Source organism: Scyliorhinus canicula, chromosome 3 (assembly GCF_902713615.1).
Source record: "Scyliorhinus canicula chromosome 3, sScyCan1.1, whole genome shotgun sequence".
NCBI classification, from domain to species: Eukaryota; Metazoa; Chordata; class Chondrichthyes; order Carcharhiniformes; family Scyliorhinidae; genus Scyliorhinus; species Scyliorhinus canicula.
In genome coordinates this window covers 73,190,315-73,213,129 of record NC_052148.1, presented here as the reverse complement: position 1 = coordinate 73,213,129, position 22,815 = coordinate 73,190,315, and the positions used below count along the sequence as shown (strand labels likewise).

Below are 22,815 nucleotides of genomic sequence, written 5' to 3'. Positions count from 1 at the left end.
CAAAGTCTGTCCACCATAGACAGAAAAATCTATGCCACTGATTATGACACCCAATTCCTTAGTATGTTTATGGTCTCAGTGCGTAAAATTCTGCACCTAGCTGCAAATTTGTAAAGTTGATCTTTTGCTCCTTAGTTTATATTTTACAAATTTCTAGACAGCCTGCTTGCAAAAAGACTCTTGTTCATTTTTACCTTTATGATCAAAGTGCAGCAAGAAACAAGCCTAACACCAATTTCCTTGGAAATTATTTGAGAAAAACTACTGTTTTATAAAAGACGTCTTACCTTGAAGGTCTGGATGGCCTGCTGATGGGTTAGTCCCTGCAGAGATTCCCCATTAACTTCTAGAATTTCATCTCCTGTTGAGTACAGTACAGGCCTATTAATCTTTAGGAGCATTTACATCCTTTTAGAAATACACCACATGAGCATCACTACTAATTTAAATCGTTGTTTAAAAACTAGAAACATCAAGTCACAATGATGTTGGTTGAAGAAAAGTAAAGGAACAACGATCATGTATGGAATGATCTGCCTGGTCTGTACACAGAACAATACTTTTCACTGTACCTCGGTACACATGACAATAAATCTAAATCTAAAAAAAAAATCTAAAATTCAAAGTGTTGAAAAGCAGTTATCAACCAATCAAACAGCCTCGCGTGTGAGGTTGGCACTAATATAATTGAAGGTAGTTCACACAACACATTTGACGAGTTCGAGAACGGGGCGGGACTCTCCAACCCCCCGCCAGGTCGGAGAATCGCCGGGGGCCGGAGTCAATCCCGCCCCCGCCGTGTCCCAAAGTCTCCGCCACCGGAGATTCGGCAGGGTAGGGAATCGTGCCACGTCGGTCGGCGGGCCCCCCCCCCCCCCCCCCGCGATTCTCCGGCCCGCAATGGGCCAAAGTCCCGCCGCTGTCAAGCCTCTCCCCCCGCCGGCGGGAATCAAAACACCTACCTGACCGGCGGGATGGGCGTCGGGGTCCGGGGGGGGGCGCGGGACGATCTGACCCCGGGGGGTGCCCCCACGGTGGCCTGGCCCGCGATCGGGGCCCACCGATCTTCACCATGGCGGAGGCGGAAGAGACCCCCTCCCCTGCGCATGCGCCGGGATGACGTCAGCAGATGCTGATGCTCCGGCGCATGCGCGGACTTACGCCAGCGGGGAAGTCCTTTCGGCCCCAGCTGGCGTGGCGCCAAAGGCCGTTCACGTCAGCTGGCGGAGCGCCAACCACTCCGGCGCGGGTCTAGCCCCTCAATGTGGGGGCTTGGCCCCTAAAGGTGCGGAGACTTCAATCCCGCCCCCGCCGTGTCCCGAAGTCTCCGCCACCGGAGACTTCCGCACCTTTGGGGCGGTCTGACGCCGGAGTGGTTCACGCCACTCCAACATGCCGGGACCCCCCCGCCCCAGCCGGGTAGGGGAGAATCCCGGCCCAAATGTTTTGGTCATGCCCAAAACTGAGGAAATTCTGGAACACCTGCTTTAGCAAGCACCATGTCAACAGTGCTAGAGTTAGACCTAGAACCCAGTCCCCTGGGAGCCATATTAGGGGTGTCGGATTTGCCGGAGCTTCAGACAGGGGCAGGGGCAGATGTCGTAGCCTTTGCCTCACTAGTGGCGAGGAGGAGGATCCTATTGAGTTGCAAGTTAGTTTCTGCACACTGTTCCTCAGTATGGCTGGGAGACTGAATGGAGTTTCTGAGCCTAGAGTAGGTTACGTTTAGCTTAAGAGGGAATGAGTAAGGTTTTCATAAAAGATGGTGTCTGCACGTATCTCACTTTAAGGAATTAGCAGCTAAAAGGGGGGTTAGTTAGTTGAATTGTTTTTGGGTGGTGGAAGGGATTGTTAAATGTTAGTTAACTATACGTAATGTAAAGTATGTAAAAATACAATTTTAAAAAGCTAATTAAAATATTTATAAAAGGGCGGCATGGTGGCACAGTGGTTATCACAGCTGCCTACAGCGCTGAGGACCCGGGTTCGAATCCCAGCCCCGGGTCACTGTCAGTGTGGAATTTGCACATTCTCCCCGTGTCTGCGTGGGTCTCATCCCCACAACCCAAAGATGTGCAGAGTAGGTGGACTGGCAATGTTAAATTGCCCCTTAGTTGGAAAAATAAAGAATTGGGTGCTCCAAATTTATTAAAAATATATACATTTATATACAAAAACAATATGTGCTCAAGTGTCAAGATATATATAAATAAAGTAATTCTGAGCAAGAAATGTTGAAATTCCATCAACCACAATCCCAGGGAACAGTCATCCATTATATTCCTGGGGAATTGCCATTTGCGATAATCCCAGGGAACCTGCCATTCACTACAATCCTGGGAAATTTCATTCATAGAACCGTAGAATTCCTACAGTGCAAAAGGAGGCCATTTAGCCCATTGAGTCTGCACTGACTCTCTGAAAGAGCATCCTACCCAGATCCACTCCCCCTATAATCCCACCTAACCTGCACATCTTTGGATTGTGGAGGAAGCCGGAGCACCCAGAGGAAATCCATGCAGACTCCAATCCCAGGGGAACTGCCATTCACTACAACACCTCAGGAAATGCCATTCATTACAATGCCAGGGGAACCGACATTCACTACAGTCCTCGGGAATTACCACCCATTAAAATTCCAGGAACCTGGCTCCTTCAAGGACGCTGGTGTTAGTACGTGTCAGCCCAGCTGATGCAGAGAATCCATCTCAGACAGCGTTAATGGTACCTCTCCAGTGCCTTGAGGTGGTGTCTGTAGCTAGTCCAAGTTTCTGAGCCATACGGAAGTTTCCCAGGAAACTGCCATTCCCTGTAATCCTGGGAAACTGCCACCCGTTACAATCCCAGGAAACTGCCATTCATCTCAGAGATAGGAAATTCCAGGGAACTGCCTCCACTGCAGTAGCAGGGAACTGCCACCCATTACAACTTTGGGGAATTGAGAAATGAGGGACAGAAACCTGTGAAGGCTCAAGGCACCACCGACCAAAAGTCATCCACAATGCAAAACATACATTAAACTGCATAAACATTTTAAAGCTGCGTGTTTCTGCTCATTTCCAGCGAATGGCTGTGTCTCGATTGTCACCAGTTTTCTGATCAATGGATGGGAACCACCTCCTCAGCTATTACAATTAGCCCCAAGAATACATATCAGGAACTCAGGTGTGGGCGTTGATGGCTACTCTTATAACCATTAATAAGATATCTGCAGGGGCCTCCGTTTCCAAGCCTGACGTGCTTTCAATGCCCCGAGCTCTGCATTCCATCTGATCCACAATATAGATGAAATTGTGTAGACTGAGAATAGTGAGGGTCCATCAGGGACAGTCGGCACAGATTTCCAAAGGGAAGGGCATTTTGTTACAGAAATGACAACATGATAAATAAGATATATTTGTTGTTTAAATTAATTTCCAAAGGCACTTGATTCAGATGCTCTATGAGAGACTTGCTATGAAGGTTAAGGTGGAGAATATTACAGGGAATGTGGGTGCACAGAATAATGGCTATAGGGGACACAGACAGAAGGGTAGGGATAAATTACCATTTTTAGACTGATGGGATATTAGCTATCGGGTGCCCCATGTCTCTCATTGGGACATTTTTGGTTTTTCGTTTAGATAAATGACTTGAATAAAAGCACGGGGAGGAATTAAATGCAGATTAAAGCCCTGAACTAGAAAGTTGTGAATTCAATTCCACCTTGGCAAGACGTGAAAATCAATTTAAGAAGGCCGATAATTTGCAACCATGAAGCCTGCTGGATTGTCACAAACCCCAACTGGTTCACTAATGTTGGTCAGGGAAGGAAACCTGCCTATCTGCTCTGGTTTACGCAGTGCTCCGGTATCTTGACCAGGATATTTCCAATGGCGGGGTTGCCTGTCCTGCCATTCAAAGAGTCTTTGGGGAACACATCCCCACCAACATTGCCTCCCCCACAGCCATTCCACGCTCGAATGAACGTTGACTGATTGCAAATGGGAATTCTGCCCCTCTCTCGGGAGGGAGACCACCTTAGAGAGTTGCCAGTTAATCATTAGTCCCTGCAGCAACAGAGGCTGCAGTAGGCAGAAGTGGAAATTCATGAAGTCCCAGGAGTGTACCGAAAGGTGAATTTTAGGGTATTAAGGCAGGGAGGATAGAGAAGGCTGTGGGGGTGGGGGGGGGGGGGGGGGGGGGGGGGGCTTGGAGGTTCCACAGATTTCAATTACCCTTCAGTGCCCCTTTCTAAATGTCTGAACATTAGCTGTGTGATGAATGCAGGAATTTCAGATATATTGTATTATAAGTATTGGGTGAAGTAAAGCTTGAAAACCTGGGTTAGAGTGTTTGACTGCTGAAGTCATATTTTAAAAGAAAACTGGGTTAGAAAAACAAAAAACCCTTTAGGAGCCAGAGGTGCAGTTAATCATTGTAAAACATTTGGGCTAATGCAATGTTGTTTTGATTAAGAGGATTCCCTGGAGAGTTAATTAGCTTTCAGCTTGGTTAAATGATATCATTGCTGGGTGGAGCTAAGGCATCAGGCGTTTCTAGAGAGCGTTTTCAGTTCAGTTCTGGGCTGAAGCTGTGTGCACAAGTGTCTGCTCTCACCGGTTAGTTAAACGAGATGAACGTATTTAAAGCAGTGCAGACTTGTCAGAGGACAAGGGGGAGCTGGAACAAGCCAGTTGAAACAACTTTTGAAGACGTACAGCCAAGGTTCTGACAGGAGTCAAATCTTTTCTGTAAAGCTATGTCAAGGATTTCTTTCTCAAATAATAACTGTAAAGCAAGTATTCCTCTGTGCCATTGGCATATAATGTGGATTGAGAGCTGAGATGGTTGTTTCTTGTTGTTTAAGTGGAAATAAAGATAGCAAGTAAGGGTATTGTATTCGCTGTGTTGAATAATATTGTTTAAGGGGCAACTGTAAGCAATTTTCGGGTGTGATATTTAAAGATTCTAACACTGTGTTTGTATACTTTTTTCTTTGTGCAATCAATCCTGGATCGAAGTATCGCTCCCACAGTCTTACAAAATTAAAATAAAATATTGGGGTTTCTGTCCAGAATCTTAGTCACTATTGGGGTCTGGTCTGGGATCGTAACAGCTAGTTATTTGATTGGGGTGGGCTATTGAAGTCAAACCCAATCCTAAACTTGTTCAATATCCATACAAGTGAAATATAAATTCATTTGATTATAAAATAGGAACTGTGCCAGATCTTACCCTTAGGAAATGCAAGACTAACTGTTGTGCCCCAATTGCTGCCCTGGTTGAGAAAATCTAACATGGGAACACTATCAATCAAACCTCTAGCCAGTCTGGTTTGTGCACCATCTAGTCCATTAACCCTCTACGCAAATTAGTAGTCTTGAAATAATCCCTCTCCTAACAGGAACAATATTAGCACTTTGATAGTACCTCTGTTCAAGATAAGTTAATTTCATTCTGTTTTCGTTTCTTTGCACTAGGTTTTACTGCAATTGAGATGGATAAGAAAAAAAACCTTGTTGCCAAGTTGCATTATCTTCATATGCTGCAAGTGTTTATACTCTGAAAACGATATACACTGCTACTGGGGAGGTTAGTGGGTTTCACTGTGTGCAATAAAGTTAACAGATACCGTGGTAAAATATTGTTTTTGTGGTGATTAATAATAAGCCCCTCAGGCTGATGCTGACACCATCACTGTCAGGTTGAAATGGGTTTGCTCGCTACTTCATAGAATCAATAATACAATTGATCAAAGGAATTGTGCCATAGGGATATTGCAGTGCAGAAAGGTTTTAGTGATGACTGCTATGTGGAACTTATTACTGCTACAGTTCTTGCTGTCTGCCTATACATTCAGGAAGAGAGCTGAGGAATATCCATGCGCGAAGTTCCATCAACTTGATAATAAAGCCAAGTTCAAAGGGTAATAAATTGGCTTTGAGAGAAAAGAAAATTAAACCCACATATTTGATTCTAAAATTCATTGCAATTATCCTGCGGATTACGTCCAAATTTATATATGCTATGAGGCATTACACAAGCATCCCTCCTGTTCATTGCGGAATCCAACTATAATAAAATGGTTTTATTGGACCGCTGTCTGATATTAAAACCAGCGTTTCATATTTTATCCCCCTAACTAAATTGTTTACTATCGCTAGCCAGGGCATTTGATGGCACGAATAGTGCCAACTCTGAAAAGGGTCATTCTTAAGTCGTTGAGAGTCTGTAAATCGTAACCCAAGTGGTTTCACATTTAATTGAAGCACCTGAAAGCTATAAATATAATTTAAAGGTAGTCAGCATTCCGTTTTATTGGGTTTTCTTAATGAGCCAAAAATAACAAGCTAAATTGAACAAGTCGGTGCAGCCTAACAGAGAGCTAAATCTTAACTGATTTTAAAGTTGATCATTGGAAGGCGCTTTAAAAATAATGGGGTCACCAGATTTGGATTAATATCTTGTCTGCAGTATCAACCACCAAAGTTGGTCGTAAGCCACAAAATATGTTTTTTGATGTTATGATACCTCAGCCTCCGACCTCTCTTGGTCGAAGTTAGTTTCTTTCCCTGTGCTCAAGTCACAAACCTGATGTGCGTTTTGTAAATTATCTTAAAAAGCTTCAGAACCAAAACTGACCAGAGCTCCTCCACTCACCCCCTTCCCATCTCTGGCCAATGATACAGGCTGTTTATCTATGGGAATAAAATTTGAATTCAACATAGGTTCAAAGGTTGCTACAGCAGAAAAGTTACTGAAGTCAAATCTTGTGAGTCCATCTTCTTTCAGAGTAATTTAATATTAATGTAACTTTGAAACAGTTGACAATTTGGCTTCTTGACGAACTCTTATGACCAAACAGACTGGATTAACTATTGACCGTCATCCTATCTTCTCTGACTTGGTACCAGCTGATTAAATTATTCAAAAAACAGAAAGTAAATTGTTACTGCTCATTCAGTCACATTCGTTAAAAACAGATACTAGTTGGAAGAACAACAGACATTGGGCTGGATTCTCCGCCCCACCACGTCACATTTCTCCCCCGTCCCACAAGCGGGATTTTCCATTATGCCGGCCGGTCAATGGGTTTCCCATTGTGGGGCAGCACCACGACGTCAGGAAAGCCCTGGGCACCGGCAAAACGGAGAATCCCGCCCATCAGATAATAATAATCGCTTATTGTCACAAGTAGTCTTCAATGAAGTTACTGTGAAAAGTCCCTAGTCGCCACATTCCGGCACCTGTTCGTGGAGGCTGGTACGGGAATTGAACCACGCTGCTGGCGTTGTTCTGCATTCCAAGCCAGCAATTTAGCCCTCTGTGCTAAACCAGCCCCTATGGACCTAAACAAATGGACCTAAACAAATAATAAACATAATTTGAAACTCTGGATTGAGCCCACTGATGGCAGGATCAATTAAACTTGGGAAATTAATTGTACTTTGCTTTAATTTAAAATAACGAATGACAAACAGTCCTTTAAAAATTGCATTGTTCTAATCCATTGCAATTATTAAAATATGATAATCAATGAGGCTCAAAGAAACAAATTCCAGACCTTCCTTCAGTCTCCCATCAGCAGCAGCTGCTCCATTTGGAAAAATAGTTTTGACAAATATTCCCATTCGTCCTCGGGCAGAATCCTGGCCACCAACTATGCTGAAACCAAGACCCTGGAATACATAATTAAATTGAAATAATTCATCTTGGCACAATCTTAACACGTATTCTGATTAAACTTTTGAAGTTCCCGCAGAAAATCTTCAGCAGTTCTTTTGTTCTGCCCAGCTAGAATAAAGCCAGAGAGGCATCATTTCCAATCAACACAGTTTTAAACAGGAATTCTTGAGAAACTAAAATGGAAGGTCAAAACCTGTAAGACACCACAAAGGTTGAAAAGGTGAGGAGTAGAAAGGAAAAACCACAAAGTTTCCAAATGTTGAAGATATCCCTTGTCAGGGGAAAACACTGCCAAGCTGTCAGCATTAAAGACTTGTCACAAGGTATGCTGATCTGGGGCGGGATTCTTCGAAAACCAGCTGGGTGGGCAACTCCGGCGCGAAGGGGTGGCGTGAACCACTCCGGCATTGCGCCGCCCCAATGGTGCAGAATCCTCCGCACCTTCAGGGGCTAGGCCGGCGCCGGAGCGGTTTGCGCCACGCCAGCCGGCGCAGAATGGGCTTGACGCCACACCAACTGGCGTTGAAGGGTCTCCGCCGTCTGGCGCAAGTTGGAGCGCCAGCGCGTGCTGGCGCCATCCCAGCGCTTGCGCAGGGGGGTTCATCTCCGCGCCGGCCTTCGCAGACTGTTACACCAGCTGGCGCAGAGGAATAGAGCTACCCCCACGGCACAGGCCCGCCTGCAGATCGGTGGGCTCACATCGCAGGCCAGGCCACCATGGAGGCACCCCGGGGCCAGATACATGAAAGAAAGGACAAATACACATGAACAGGACTATGCTATGCTGAGACAGTAAAGCATATGAATTGCTAAATACACACAGTTTATATAGAATATACCCCTTGTTCTAAAATATATCTACGATCCCTGAATACCTTAAGATTTTCCCACTTCCCTAAACAACATCCAAATCAAATAGATCACCTACAAGTCAAAACTAGATAATGGGCCAGGATTCTCTCCTACCCGGCGGGGGGGTCCCCCAGCGTGATGGAGTGGCGTGAACCACTCCATGCCCCCTAACATTGAGGGGCTAGGCCCGCGCCGGAGCGATTGGCGCTCCGCCGGCTGGCGGGAACGGCCTTTGGTGCCACGCCAGCCGGGGCCGAAGGGACTTCACCGGCCGGCAGAATTCCGCGCATAATTGGGAGCGTCAGTGGCTGCTGACGTCATCCCCGCGCATGCGCAGGGGGTCACTTCCGCCTCCGCCATGGCACAGGCCCGCCCGCCGATCGGTGGGCCTCGATCGCGGGCCAGGCCACCGTGGGGGCACCCCCCAGGGCCAGATTGCTCCATGCCCCCCCAAGGACCCCAGAGCCCACGCGCGCCGCCTGGTCCCGCCAGTAAGGTAGGTGGTTTAATTAACGCCGGCGGGAGAGGCATGACAGCGGCGGGACTTCGGCCCATTGCGGGCCGGAGAATCGCCGGTGGGGGCCCGCCGACCGTTGCGGCGCCATTCCCGCCCCCCGCCGAATCTCCGGTAGGAAGACTTCGGGACACAGCGGGGGAGGGATTGATGCCGGCCCTCTGCGATTCTCCGACTCGGCGGGGGGTCGGAGAATCCTGCCCATGGTTACCACAAAATACAGCTCTGATACACCCTGCATATACTCTCTTCCATCTTCTTCCGTCAGGAAAAAGATACCAAAGTTTGAGGTCAAGTACCAACCGACTCAAGCACAGCTTCTTCCCTACTGCCATCAGACTTTTGAATGGACCTACCTCGTATTAAGTTGATCTTTTCCCTACACCTTGCTATAACTGTAACATTATATTCTGCAGTCTCTCCTTCCTTCCCTATGTACGGTATGCATTGTTTGTACAGCATGCAAGGAACAATACTTTTCACTGTGTACTAATACATGTGACAATAATAAAGTAAATTAAATCAAATTAAAACAGGGATGATAACCAGGTCTAGGAAGTGTCTTGTCCTGGTCCCACGAATATATTTAACCAGCCTTTATGAAGGTTTCTGCACTGCCTTGGCTCTAAGACTTAGAGGCCGTTTCCAGGCTGCTAGATGTAAACTGACCTGCCTTTCTTCTGAGGCTGCTGGCAATTCTACCATTGCTTCCCTTTGATTCAGTATTCTATGTATATGGCTGTCTGCCTCTATCAAATCTGTTGACTCTAGAAATTAGGATGTGCCTACCTCATTGAAGTCCCCATCATCTAGGTAAGCTGTTTCTACTAATATGTGATTCATATCAGATTTAATCTAGATGCCTATTAATCTCATTACTGGGAAAGACCATCTCCTCTGGTCTTTTGAATACTGGCTACTGCTATTGCTAGGCTGATTTCTACCTATTGCTGGGCAGGTCGCATTCTATTATGTCTCATTAAATTTGTGTTACTGCTGTTATGAGGCAACTTCATGACAGACTAAACTACACATACTTTAAATGTGAAGGGCAGAATTTTACAATCCAAGTGTAAGCAGGCGCCCAACCCAGAAGTGCGTGAAATCGCACGAGAAAACAGCGGGTGCACATTCCATCATCATTGCACGCTTGCCTGATATTTCGGTTGGCAGGCTCAAACAAGAATTGAATGTTCACTCCCTGACAATTAAGCTAATTAAAAGGATTTAAACAGCAACTGACTTGAATTTTACATTTTGCATTGCCGTTGCAATTTGTATGTTGGTGCACAGGCAGGCTGCCAATCCATTTTGCCGATTTGTCATCCAAGGATGGGCTAAAAGGAGGAAAGAACAAAGGCACGCTGAGTTGGGAGGAGTTGGTGGGAATTTGATGTGGGCTTATACTGGAGTTTTGTGAACATTTTCACTGCTTTCTTTTGATGGTGCAGCATATTTTCAGCCCTTTTCAGTCTTGCAAAGTCACTCTGAGAAATACAACCTATCGCCACCTACAGTGCACGCGTCAGCTTCATTTGCCTAACAGCAGATGGGTATTGTGTATTCAGCAGGGAGCACTTCCTCTAAGAAGGAAAGGGTCATAAAGAGAGGTGGTTGCAAGCTGGTGACTGACGTCTTGTTCAGGTGGGTAAGCTCATTCATTCTTTTTAGGACATACCAAGCCAGTCAGGATGAACGGGACAGAGGCTTCTTGACAATTGCAGGGTTCCCCCGAATACAGGTGACATTGATTGCACACAGGTGGCCATCAAGATACCAGCCGACCAGCCAGGCGCCTTTGTCAATAGGAATGGGTTTCACTTCATGAATGATCAAATCGTGTGTGACCAATGTGCTGGAATCCAATGATAACTCAGGTGGGGAGCCTGGGCCAGCAGATGGTGAGGTCAAGAAGCCAGGCATGAGGAATCTTCAGGGAGGCAGGGACACCAGGGTGGCCTTGGTTCACCATTCCTTCAGCTAGGCTGCTAGGGCTTGCCTTCTGTCTGAGCCCAACGGCACCACCTCCTTCCCAAAACATTTCAGACAAAACTATTCCATGAGCTCAATGTCGCATCACGGCCTCTGTAATAAAGTTTGCTGCCCTATCAACTTTCACTAGGCACTGCTGAGACCAAATCTTATGGAAAACATAGACACTCAGGGCTTCTGACCAACAGGGCTTCTCTGTATAACATTGAAGAAGTGAAACACAAAACATATGTGGTTGACACAGTTATATGAGAACCTAACATTTTATGGAGGAAAAACAACTAAAGACATCTGTGCAAATCCCTTCCTGTCCCTATTGTGCCTTAAACTTACTTTTGGGAGTGCGATGTCCGGTGCCGCCCCCCCCCCCCCCCCCCCCCCCCCAACCCTTTCTGGCAGATTGGAGGCAGATTGCTGACCCTGTTGTGTTGGCCCTGGTAATATTGGTAGTCGTCCTCTGGCTGACAGGGCCTCAGCAGACTCCGCCTGAGAGACAACATGGCAGGGCACTCCTGTGACATCGCAGGCTTGGAGGATGGCACAATGACCAGCATCGGGGTTATGAAGCTGTTGCTCTCATTCAGAGAGCTTGAGGAGAGCCCACAGGGATGATAGGCAGCTTGTCCACCAACGTGAGGTATGCGTGTATCTCCCTGCTCACCACTGATGGACGGGAACCTAGCTGAGAGACTGGGTGCCGTATCCATCTCTCACACTGGGAGCAGCCTCCTGAGGTCATTTATTGTATGAGGACTTGCAGATCTAGCTGCAATCCCAGGACTACATGATTCAGATATTGGAGCCACCTCTCTCTGAGAGTCATCACTCTATCAATGGAGGTGGCTGTGTGCACTTAGCTCAGGGTCAATGCAGCACTCATGTTCCGGATGGATTCCTCCATGACAGAGACCATGGCATTTAAATCCTCAAGGATTTCTGCTCAAACTCCCTATGCATCCCGCTGGACATCCAGCATCTGCCGCCTGATGGACGACTCCAGAGGCTTGTCATCTGCTCGGACTCAGCATGGTCCTGCTCCCCAGCAATCCTCCGAATGCCAGTGCCCTAGGCGCACTCTGCCTACACCATGCTCATGCAAGTGTGATGTGCCTTCACCAATGTGCATTGCCAACTGAGTCTGCTATTTCCCACCAATGTGCCTATATCTGAACTGGTGCTTTGTGGGGAGAGAGGGTGTAATGTGGGTGAATCTGTCAGCGGTGCCTCCCCAGGTGTAATGGAAGGTCCTGAGGGTCCTGGCTGTCTCTGGAGGGTGGCTCATCTGAGGGAGGAAAACAAGGATTATTACTCATCACACAGTCACTGTCCCTGATATGCAACTGGGGACGAGTGATATCAACAGTATCACAGTGGCTCTGTGATTGCTGGATCACTGAACACTCTTTATCAGAAGTCCTTATGGGGATTGGGATAACTACATTAATTTCACTTTCCGCCTGTCCCACTTCTGCCGACTGGACTCTTACTTTCCTCAGAAACTCCTGCGTCTCCCTGGGGCCCTTCCTCCACTCTTTCTCTCAAGCTCCTGAGCACCTATTTCATAGCAGGTCAGTATCACCGGGTTGGCCACCCCACCACCAGTTGCAGATTGCTCTGCACTAATTTGGCTTCTCTTCTCCTGTAAGTGCAAAGCTCCATTCAAAATATATCCCTGCACCTCCAACACCAAACCATGCTGTCCCTCACGCTCTGAGGGACACCCCTGCATTCAATACAAACATTTCTGACACCTTTGCACACCTAATCCTTATATAGACCCAGGGCGCCCATCTTCTTTCCCAGCCTTAACACACATGATGTGGAGATGCTGGCGTTGGACTGGAGTGAGCACAGTAAGAAGTCTTACAACACCAGGTTAAAGTCCAACAGGTTTGTTTCAAACACGAGCTTTCGGAGCGCAGCTCCTTCCTCAGGTTAACACACGTGGGCAGAGATGTGTTCTGAGCGATTCGGGCACCTTTTCATGCTTATCTACACTAGACCCTGCTAACTCAGTACTCACCTCTGCTGAATCCAAGTGCAATGCAACAGGTTGTGCCTGTTGACCTCAGCTGCCACCTCTCCCCTTGCCTTCTTGGTTAGGTGGGGTGGCCTCCACTTGCCATCCCACTGCATTAAGATGTGCCGCCTGGCATTCACTCCATCAACGAGCACGCAAAGGCAATCTTCAGAACGAGGTGGGAGACTTGAATCCCACTTGCATTGCCCTCCCACCTGGTGCGTCCCCTGGGTGCTGTCACCATTCTAGACAGTTCCCTGTGCCACCTTTGAGGTCTTCAGCGATTTCAGGAAACAGGTACCTCCAGCTGGGTGCCCATTAGACCCGGCGTCCACCATGCCCCCACCCCCACTTCCCTCACTGAGCCTATCCAGATGCATTTCACGCTGGCTGGCCTTAATTGGCCTGCAGCGTAATATCGCATGTTTTATTCGATCTCAGGCAAAAGTGGAAAACACGGCCGCTCCTGGTCCCGTCCACTGCCATCGTCATAAGTAAAATTCTTACCAAAATCCTGCAACTACATGTGTAGCTCAATGAATATTTCTGGTGGATGCTTCTTCAGAGTGCTGTTTTTTTTCTTTCAGGTGCTGACTTCTTCCAGCACTTTGTGTTTTTAGTTTAGATACCCAGAATTTCCTTTTGTCTCTGCCAGTATGTAACATCACTATATTGTCCTTGAACCTCTCCTGTTGCTGAAAATTCATATGTTCTTTCGCTGATATACATGCCAAAGCAACACCAATTGAAATAAATCAGAAACTTTGCCCTAGAATTATCTGTTATTGAGTCACTGTTCGCAAACTTTTGTAGTTTGAGGATTTACATCTACCAGCAGTCAGTTTAAGAGTGGCAAAGCTGTAATCTGGGAAAAGTTATGTGAATGTAGGCAGCTTATTTAAACTGGCACTGGGATTTGAAAAGTAGGAAACACACATATAAAATTAGCAAGACGAGAAGACATACTTGTACCGCAGAGTAGTGGATTCAAAGAGTGGAGGTTTAGCTGATTGGTTAATGATGTTTTCAATTAACCTATTCAGGAAATAAGAGATACTTCCAGCTCTTCGGGGGCAGACTGAAGGTTATTTACAACAGACACAAATGGGGAAATTATGGCCAGACCTGCGGTCGCAGATCAATCCATCATTATTCACCTTGCCCAATTTTCCAATCCTTTGACATCAATGGAGGATAATAGGTGCCCAGTCTGTTGCTGCCATTTTTTCCTCCTTTCTGGGGCTGAAAGATCTGCCCAAGGTTTTCTCATCTGTGTCCACCCTTAATACCCAATCCAGTCCTATTCTTGAGAACACTCAGTCATTACTTAGTCACTCCAGGAATGTATCTAGTGAGGGTTGTAGGTATCAGGAATGCATCTAGTGAGGGTTGTAGGTATTAGTTGTAAAGCTGTGTTGAGAGTTTGGAGGTTTAGTAGATTACCTTTTGGGAATTAAGAGTATTTTCAATAAGTTTTTGTTATCTACTTGGGATCACTTAATGACTGCAGTCTTTTACAATCCTGCACTCTACCACATCCCTACTTTCCTGAAGGTTTACCTATGGTTGGTCTTCTTAGATCTTTCGGTGCATGAATCTATTACAACAGCTTGTACAGGGCACTTGATGGGTTCAATGGCTTTCTGCTATTCCTTAATTACTTATAGAACATAGAACATAGAACAGTACAGCACAGAACAGGCCCTTGGGCCCTCGATGTTGTGCCGAGCCATGATCACCCTACTCAAACCCACGTATCCACCCTATACCCGTAACCCAACAACTCCCCCCCTTAACCTTACTATTAGGACACTACGGGCAATTTATCATGGCCAATCCACCTAACCCGCACATCTTTGGACTGTGGGAGGAAACCGGAGCACCCGGAGGAAACCCACGCACACACGGGGAGGACGTGCAGACTCCACACAGACAGTGACCCAGCCGGGAATCGAACCTGGGACCCTGGAGCTGTGAAGCATTTATGCTAACCACCATGCTACCATGCTTATTGAATATTTGAATAAATATTATAAAAGTTCATTTACTTTCCAAATTTTTCATCTGTCTCGTCGGAAACACCTTGCCATAGAATCCCGACAGTACAGGAGGAGGCTATTCGGTCCATCGAATCTGCACCTACCCTCTGAAAGAACACCCTACCTACGTCCACTTTCCTGCCTTATCCCCATAATCTCACTTAACCTGCACATCTTTGGACACAAGGGGCACTTTTAGCGTGGCCAATCCACCTCACCTGCACAGCTTTGAACTGTGGGAGGAAACCGGAGCACCCGGGGGAAACCCACGCAGACACAGGGAGAATTTGCAAACTTCACACAGTCACCCAAGGCTGGAATCGAACCTGGGTCACTGGCGCTGTGAGGCAGATAAACCGCCAGGAAAGTAGGGATGTGGTCACGTACAGGACTGTAAAAGCCTGCAGTCATTAAGTGGTCCCAAGAAGATTTAAAAAAACTATTGAATATACTCTTAGTTCCTATCTACTAAACCTCCAGAATCTTGACCGAGCTTTACAACTCAGTGAAATGAAATGAAATGAAAATCGCTTATTGTCACAAGTAGGCTTCAAATTAAGTTACTGTGAAAAGCCCCTAGTCACCACATTCCGGCGCCTGTTTGGGAGGCTGGTACGTGAATTAAACCGTGCTGCTGGCCTGCCTTGGTCTGTTTTAAAAGCCAGCTCTTTAGCCCTGTGCTAAACCAGCCCCTACAACATAATACTTACTGGTTGTTTTATTGGAAATCTAAACAAAGGTTTCTTACATGAAAAACCATTGATGGTTTCGTGAGATATGCATTTGAGAAAGCACCCACATCCAAACCTTGCTCTAGGCTGAATTAACTAATCTTAGTTGGGTTAGCACCGCGGGCCACAAGATGCCTCAGTTTCCTGGGGCTAGATTAATTTATTCTGCTTGAGAGGCATTAGCATTCAGCACAGCCCAACAAAGCAGAACACACAGTATATAAACTGAGATGGCGGGATTGTCTTATGAGGAGAGATTGAGGAAACTAGACATGTATTCTCTCAAGTTTCAGGGAATGAGATCTCATTGAAACTTACAAAATTCTTATAAGGCATGACAGAATGATTGTAGATAGGATGTTTCCCCTGGCTGGTGAGTCTGGAACCAGGCTACATAAACTCAGAATAAGGGTTGGCCATTTAAGACTGAGATGAGGAGGAATTTCCTCATTCAGAGGGCGATGAATCTTTGGAATTCTCTACTCCAGAGAACTATGGAAACTCAATCAATAATCACATTCAAGACAGAAATCAATAGATTTCTGGATACTAATGACATCAAGGGTTTGGGGATAGTGGCATAGAGATGGATGATCAGTCATGATCTGTTTGAATGGCAGAGCAGGCTCGACAGGTGAATGGCCAACTCCTACTCCTCTGCTTCTATACTATACAGGAAAAAAATGAGAGAGACCCAAGTAATCATTATGGAGTAGACACTTACCTTTCCTTGTCCTTTCATTAAAACAATGTTAGAGATGATTGAAGGCTGGGCTAGTCGCCATGGTGATTCCACTTGAACTGTGCTTAAGGAACGTGCTGACTTTTTAACTATTTGATACTCCTGAAAACAATACATAAAGAATGTGATGATATATCTGGAAACAACATCTCATTCGCATCATCATCTGGTAACTAGAATTTTTGGAAAGTTGGTAACTCAGTTTATCAAGATGCAGTGCACACTATTGGCTGAATAATACAGCGGGGAGGCTGGGGGGCGTTGGCATGAAGCCGGCATACTCCACGATAACCTGCAGCTGACATGCTCCACGATAACCTGTAGCTGACATGCTCCACGATGACCTGCCTCACAGCTAAACAAGGGTCAAGCAGGAGGTGATGATTGTCTCTTTAAAGGCAACACAACAGAAAAGGGTCACCTGGCTTGGGCAATTGAGCCACAGGGTGGGTAATCACCCTAGGGGGTGGAGTCCTTTCTTTGGCAGAAGACATGTAGGGAACTAGTGTATCAGAGTGGCAGCTGTACTGCTGTACAGTTTTTCTTATTAATAAATTATCTTTTCTGTTTCTAATGAAGTTTGTGATGATGGCTCATTACTCTCGCCCTCCGGAGCTGCCGGTGAATCGGATTGATTGCCAGCGCCATCAGTCCCAGCAGCGCCAAGACCACGTTTGTAGAAGCAAGAAGGCCCCCACAGTCCCCAGAGCAGGTAAATCTGCAGTCCCGGGGATGGAGGGGTTTGGGTAGGTCAGAGAGAGGGGCTCGATGGGGTTTAAATCTGCGGGTAGGTAGGAAGGAGGAAAGGGTTCATCTGGTCAGAAAAGGGCAGCCCCCAAAGATCGAACCCCCGTTCCTTCAACCCCGTGAAATAACTTATTCCTTTAAAGATCGGACTGTTCGCTCTTGCTCAGCTGCCCCAGTGAAACCATTTATGGCGTGGGTGAGAAATGTATTATCAGGGTCAGTTGATTTGATAACAAGCCTAATTGACACTTGATTACTTTTTTTAATATGGCGCCCGCCCATCCCCCCGCCCTACTTTACATGCGCCCTTGCACAAAACACACCCGGTGGGGCACATAAAATACAGCCCTAGATTAGAGTGTTGCGACTCCTTGACCTGGAAGGGTTAATTTTACAAATAAATGTTTCTAGCATAATCCTAAATGCAATGAAAACACATGGAAATCAGCATGTTCCATATAATTTTCTATACATTAGAATTAATAATTGAGAAATCATATCAGTCTCCAGAATGGAATTCCCAATATGGAGTCACGAGCCATAAAAATAACCCTTAAATCCAGCCTCAAAGGATGTTTGTAATTTTTCTCAAGGTACGTTTGTCAATCTCCATTGAGTCTTTAAGGGAAGAAACAGCAAGAATGTTGCTCTGAAGCTAAACAAGTGTTGGCCCCATGACTCAGGGCCTGTCGACCCCTACCAGACAAGGTCAAAGCTTTGGTTGTGGGTCTGAAGAGAAAAAGGAGGGAATGAAACTAGTAATGGTTAAAATGATGGGCTCATCCTACAGAAGTACTGATGCGACCATCAATTCAACCAGAGACACGAGTTGGAGTAAACTGTGGCTTTAATCGGCTTACAACTGAGCCTGCCTGCGACTGTGCTGAACTGAAGGCGGACTCGCAGGACCGCAGCACTTATACTTCCTGAAGGGGGCGGAGCCCTGTACATGCTCCTCATCTCCCCCTGTGGGCAGAGCCACGCAACGGCTCGCAGATGGGGCCCACAGGGACACAGTAATATACAGTGTGAATTATAGTGGTTACACATTCACCACAAGTACAGAAAATGATCACACTGAAAATTGCATTGCAAAGCAAAACATTCGCCTCAAAAGATATCCAGTTAGCAGAATGGAATATCTCAGGAAAGCTTCTCCAAATAAACTCTCCCTTGCTTTCCTTGAAGGTTGAAAGGTTCTTGAATAATGATGCTAAAGCCATGAAAGCAAATTACCTGTACTGCTCAGAAAACATTTGCTGTGTTCTGTGAATTAATGAGCAGTTTGCTACTCTGGCCAAGTTATTGCTCATGGATTTGAATTGAGGAGGTCTAGAGAAAAACCATTTGGTGAAAGCGTTACCATCTCAGCTGCAGGATACCTGGTGGCTCAGCTAGACACAGAAAAGAGCTGGGCACACACCTGTCTAATACCGACTGAATCAAGCTGCTGGGGAAGGGAATGTTTGCGGCCTCCTCGTCCTGGCTTTTCTGACATGTCGCAACTTGCTTCACCATTTTCCACAATCAGCTCATCATCTTCCCCGACAGATTCCAGGCGGCTCCCTCCACCTGTCGAGGGAAGCAGAAGTGGGAATCAGAGAGGATACTGTACACATTTTCACTGGCAACAGTGCTCATTAGCAGCGTATGTCAGGAATTGGGTTTCACCCCTACAATTTTTCGGCCATTAATTTATACCCGAATTCGATCAGTGCATTTCTGATAAGAAAGGGGCATGGATTTAGAAAATTAACACAGTATTTCAGCCATTATGTTATCAGTGAGCTGCAAACAACAACACTAATAATGCAGATTTAACATTGCTGCTTCACAGACTGCAGTCTCAGGCAATGTCAGCCCAACCCGGCTCGTCAAAGAACAACTTTAGACCAGACAACCAACCTGGGGCCCAGAATAATTACAACTGGGAAAATTTCCAACATTCAGGAATTAATCCAATAAGAAACTAAATATGAATACTGTTCAGCACTTGTTCCCAAAGCAGATGCTGACAAAACAGAACAAATGACTCAATTTACACGTTTCTCACAAAGGGTTTTCTTTACTGTTAATAAATAAATATTACACATTAGGAAATGATAGTTTTTTAATAAAATCAATCTGTTGTGACATTTTATCACATGATTAAGTCTCCGACAAATTCACACAGAGTTAATATATTTTTTTCCACTGTATGCACTGGGAAAATTCAAATATAATCACCACAACAGAGCGACATGTGAACCAAGGTGCACGGTGGCACAGTGGTTAGCACTGTTGCTTCACAGCACCGGGGACCCGGGTTTGATTCCTGGCTTGGGTCACTGTGGAGTCTGCACATTCTCTTAGTGTCTGCGTGGGTGTCCTCCGAGTGCTTGTCCTCCGAGTCCTCCTCCCACACGTCCCGAAAGATGTGCTTGTTAGGTGAATTAGACATTCTGAGTGATCCCTCAGTGTACCCGAACAGGCGCCAGAGTGTGGCGCCTAGGGTCTTTTCACAGCAACTTCATTGCAGTATTAATTTAAGCCTACTTGTGACACTAATAAAGATTATTATTATTGTCTGAGGTAAGAATCGTTACAATGACCAGACTATTTTTGTCTGTTACAGAATTTGCAATCAGCAGCATGGATTCTTACATTAGACAACTCTAAAGCTTGTCCTGAGCAAAACGTTAGCCCCTACACATATTTCAATGTCAGTTCTTCAACTGGAAATTAATCCTCAGTCACTTGTATAGAGGAAGATCTTCAGCAACGCTCTTTCAGAAAATCGCACAGATATCCAAATAGAAATGTGTGAGCATTTGGTTGTGCGTGCAACTTGAGGTATACCAGAAAAGGTTATGGGTAGGATTCTCTGTCCCCAGACCCCAGAATGTATTCCCTGATAGGATGGAGAATCGGGCGTCGGGGCAAAATCGGGAGCGGCGCCCAACGCCATGTTCTGACTCCTCGCTGCCAGCGTGAATGGGTTTCACGCCAGATGCCAGCGGGAGAATGGAAATTAATGCAACTGGATCGAAATGGCACATTTGCATCTATTTAGCAGGCCCAGCGATCTATACTCCACCCTCCCATGATTCTCCGATCCCCGCGACCCGGCATCACATGGGCAGCACTTACTTGCGCTCTCAACAATCATGAACCTGGCATGGTGGACCTCGCGGTGGGCCATGGGCACCCTTGGCCATCCATGAAGTGCACCACACCAAAGACATGATGGAAGAGACCACCCAGACCCATTTCCCTCCCCCCCTCCAACCCCGCAACGCAAATCGACTCCGAAACCCCCCCACCATCACTGCACTGCAGCCCCCAACACCCAGATTGCCTGTGTGCCCTCCCCATGAATGTTCAAGTAATGTTTTTTGATGGCAAGCTCATAAAAACCATCTGCAGCTTTGATCCATTCATATCCCTTCATGCTTCAGTGGCCTAAGTGGTGAAACCCCAATGTTTGTCAACATTGACCACATCAAAAAGAGGCAAGTGCAGTGAAATGACACACTTGAGTGATTGGAATGCATTTTCATCTCTTTTATGTGGCCATTTTGAGCGGGCTGCCCAATAGCAGAATTCCCTGGAAATCCCTTGCATTCCATGGTGTGCATAAATTTGCATTGCATGGAATAATGAATTGCATCCCGCTTTACGAAAGCAAGGGGATCGTAGAGCTAGTGCAATTCAACTCCGCCGGAAGAACATCTTCCAAACGGAGAATTTCACCCTATAACTCTTTTTTCCCCCAATTTTCACTTTTCCTTTTCTCAAACAAAGATCTTTGAGGATTGCAGGGTGCTTTCATGTACTTTAACCAAAATGACCATTATTCATATGTTAGCCTTGACACTGAGTGTCATCAGGCTATTTGACAGTGGAGGGCATCAACAGAAGCTGAGCCTATCTTCAGCTGATGTCCACATACCAGCATTAGCCATAAGTATCACTGGAATGTGTTGACAACTCTAAACTCCAGCTGATTTTACCTAATGTATCACAAAAGGTAATAATAATAATAATTGTTATTAGTGTCACAAGTAGGCTTACAATAACACTGTAATGAAGTTACTGTGAAAATCCCCTAGTCACCACACTCCGGCGACTGTTCGGGTACAGAGAGGGAGAATTCAGAATGTTCAATTCACCTCACAAGCTAGGATATGGAAAGAACTTCATTATGTAACATTTTTCAGAACCGCAAAGTGTTTATAACCAATGAAATCTTCTGGAGGTTTTGTTACTGTTCTCATGTCAGAAACACCTCGGCCAATTTGGGCACAGCCGGTTCCCACAGACAGCAATGTGTAAGGGGCAAATAATCTATTTTAATGATGTTGGCTCAGGGGAAAAAAGCAGCCCAGGCCACCGAGGAAGGCTCTGCTGCTCACCTTCCAAGAGTGGCCTTGGGACCTTTCACATCCCGAGACGTCTTATGGAGGGGAATTAAGGAGATGAGCAGTATAGTGGGGTGGGGGCATCTCTAATCAACAAAATCACCGTTTGCTATGGCATACAAAAAGAGGGTGATAAAAGTTTGCTTGCCTCTTGCCTTCAGATTTAATTTCCTCAATATTAAGTCAGTCAGGAAAAATTACGTGCTGCGTGAATTTCTGTCCTTACTGCCTGGTTGAGTACAGGAAAGAAAATGTGCCTGGGACATCACACACTGGAACAGAACCCAGTAGTTTCTCTTTTCACTGAAATTAATGGAAATAAAATCCGCTGGGGTTTGAAGGAGGCATGCAAAACTCGACACCAGACTTTCCACTCAGCTCTCTGCCTAGATGATGCAGCACCCAGGCAGTAAGGACAAGAACCTAATTCACTACCTCAGAAGAAATTCTCGGTATGTTGGTTCCAAATTAATGTTTTAATCTCTAGAGAAACCAGTCTAGCTCTTGATTACATTTGCGCTCTTCTATGCTTCGCTGATATTTTGTTTGAAATATGGGGCGGGATTCTCCCAGCCCTGAGCCAGGCCGGAGAATCCCCACGACCTGGCCACGCCACCCCGACACGCGATTCTCTGCAGAGCGGAGAATCGGCGCCATTGCTGCCGGTATGGCTGGTGCAGCGACTGTCGCGGGCCGCTCTTCGCGGACGGCCTGCCGATTCTCCGGCTCGGATGGGCCGAGTGGCCGGGAAAAAAAAACCGAGTCCCGCCGGCGCCATTCTAACCTGCTGTCAGCCGGCGGGAACTCAGCGTGGAAGGGTCGAGGTCGACCTGTGGGGGGGTGGGGGGTTCCAACCCCGGAGGGGGGGGGGGCTCCGATGTGGCCTGGCCCACGATCAGGGCCCACCGACCGCGGGCCAGCCTCTCTGACTGGGGGCCTCCTTTCCTACGCGCCGGCCCCTGTAGCCCTACGCCATGTTGCGTTGGGGCCGGCACGTTGAAGGAGGCCATTGTGCATGCGCGCGTTGGCGCTGGCGCCACTGCGCAAGCGCAGATCCCGCGGTGCACAGTTTGCGCTGGGATCGGCAGCTGGAGCCGCGCGAACCGCTCT

The 22,815-nt window shown here is 46.5% G+C and overlaps 1 protein-coding gene across 6 annotated transcripts in view; it reads right to left on the bottom strand.

Annotated features, from left to right (window-relative positions):
- Positions 1-22,815, bottom strand: part of pdzd2 (PDZ domain containing 2) — a 599,663-nt gene that overhangs the window by 127,846 nt on the left and 449,002 nt on the right. For all 6 annotated transcript variants that reach the window (XM_038790713.1, XM_038790714.1, XM_038790715.1 and 3 more), the window contains 4 exons: positions 18,729-18,877; positions 16,541-16,660; positions 7,547-7,661; positions 288-361 (listed from right to left, as the gene is read on the bottom strand). In XM_038790713.1, the coding sequence (XP_038646641.1) occupies positions 288-361; positions 7,547-7,661; positions 16,541-16,660; positions 18,729-18,877 (458 nt within the window). The remainder of the gene's footprint in view (positions 1-287; positions 362-7,546; positions 7,662-16,540; positions 16,661-18,728; positions 18,878-22,815) is intronic.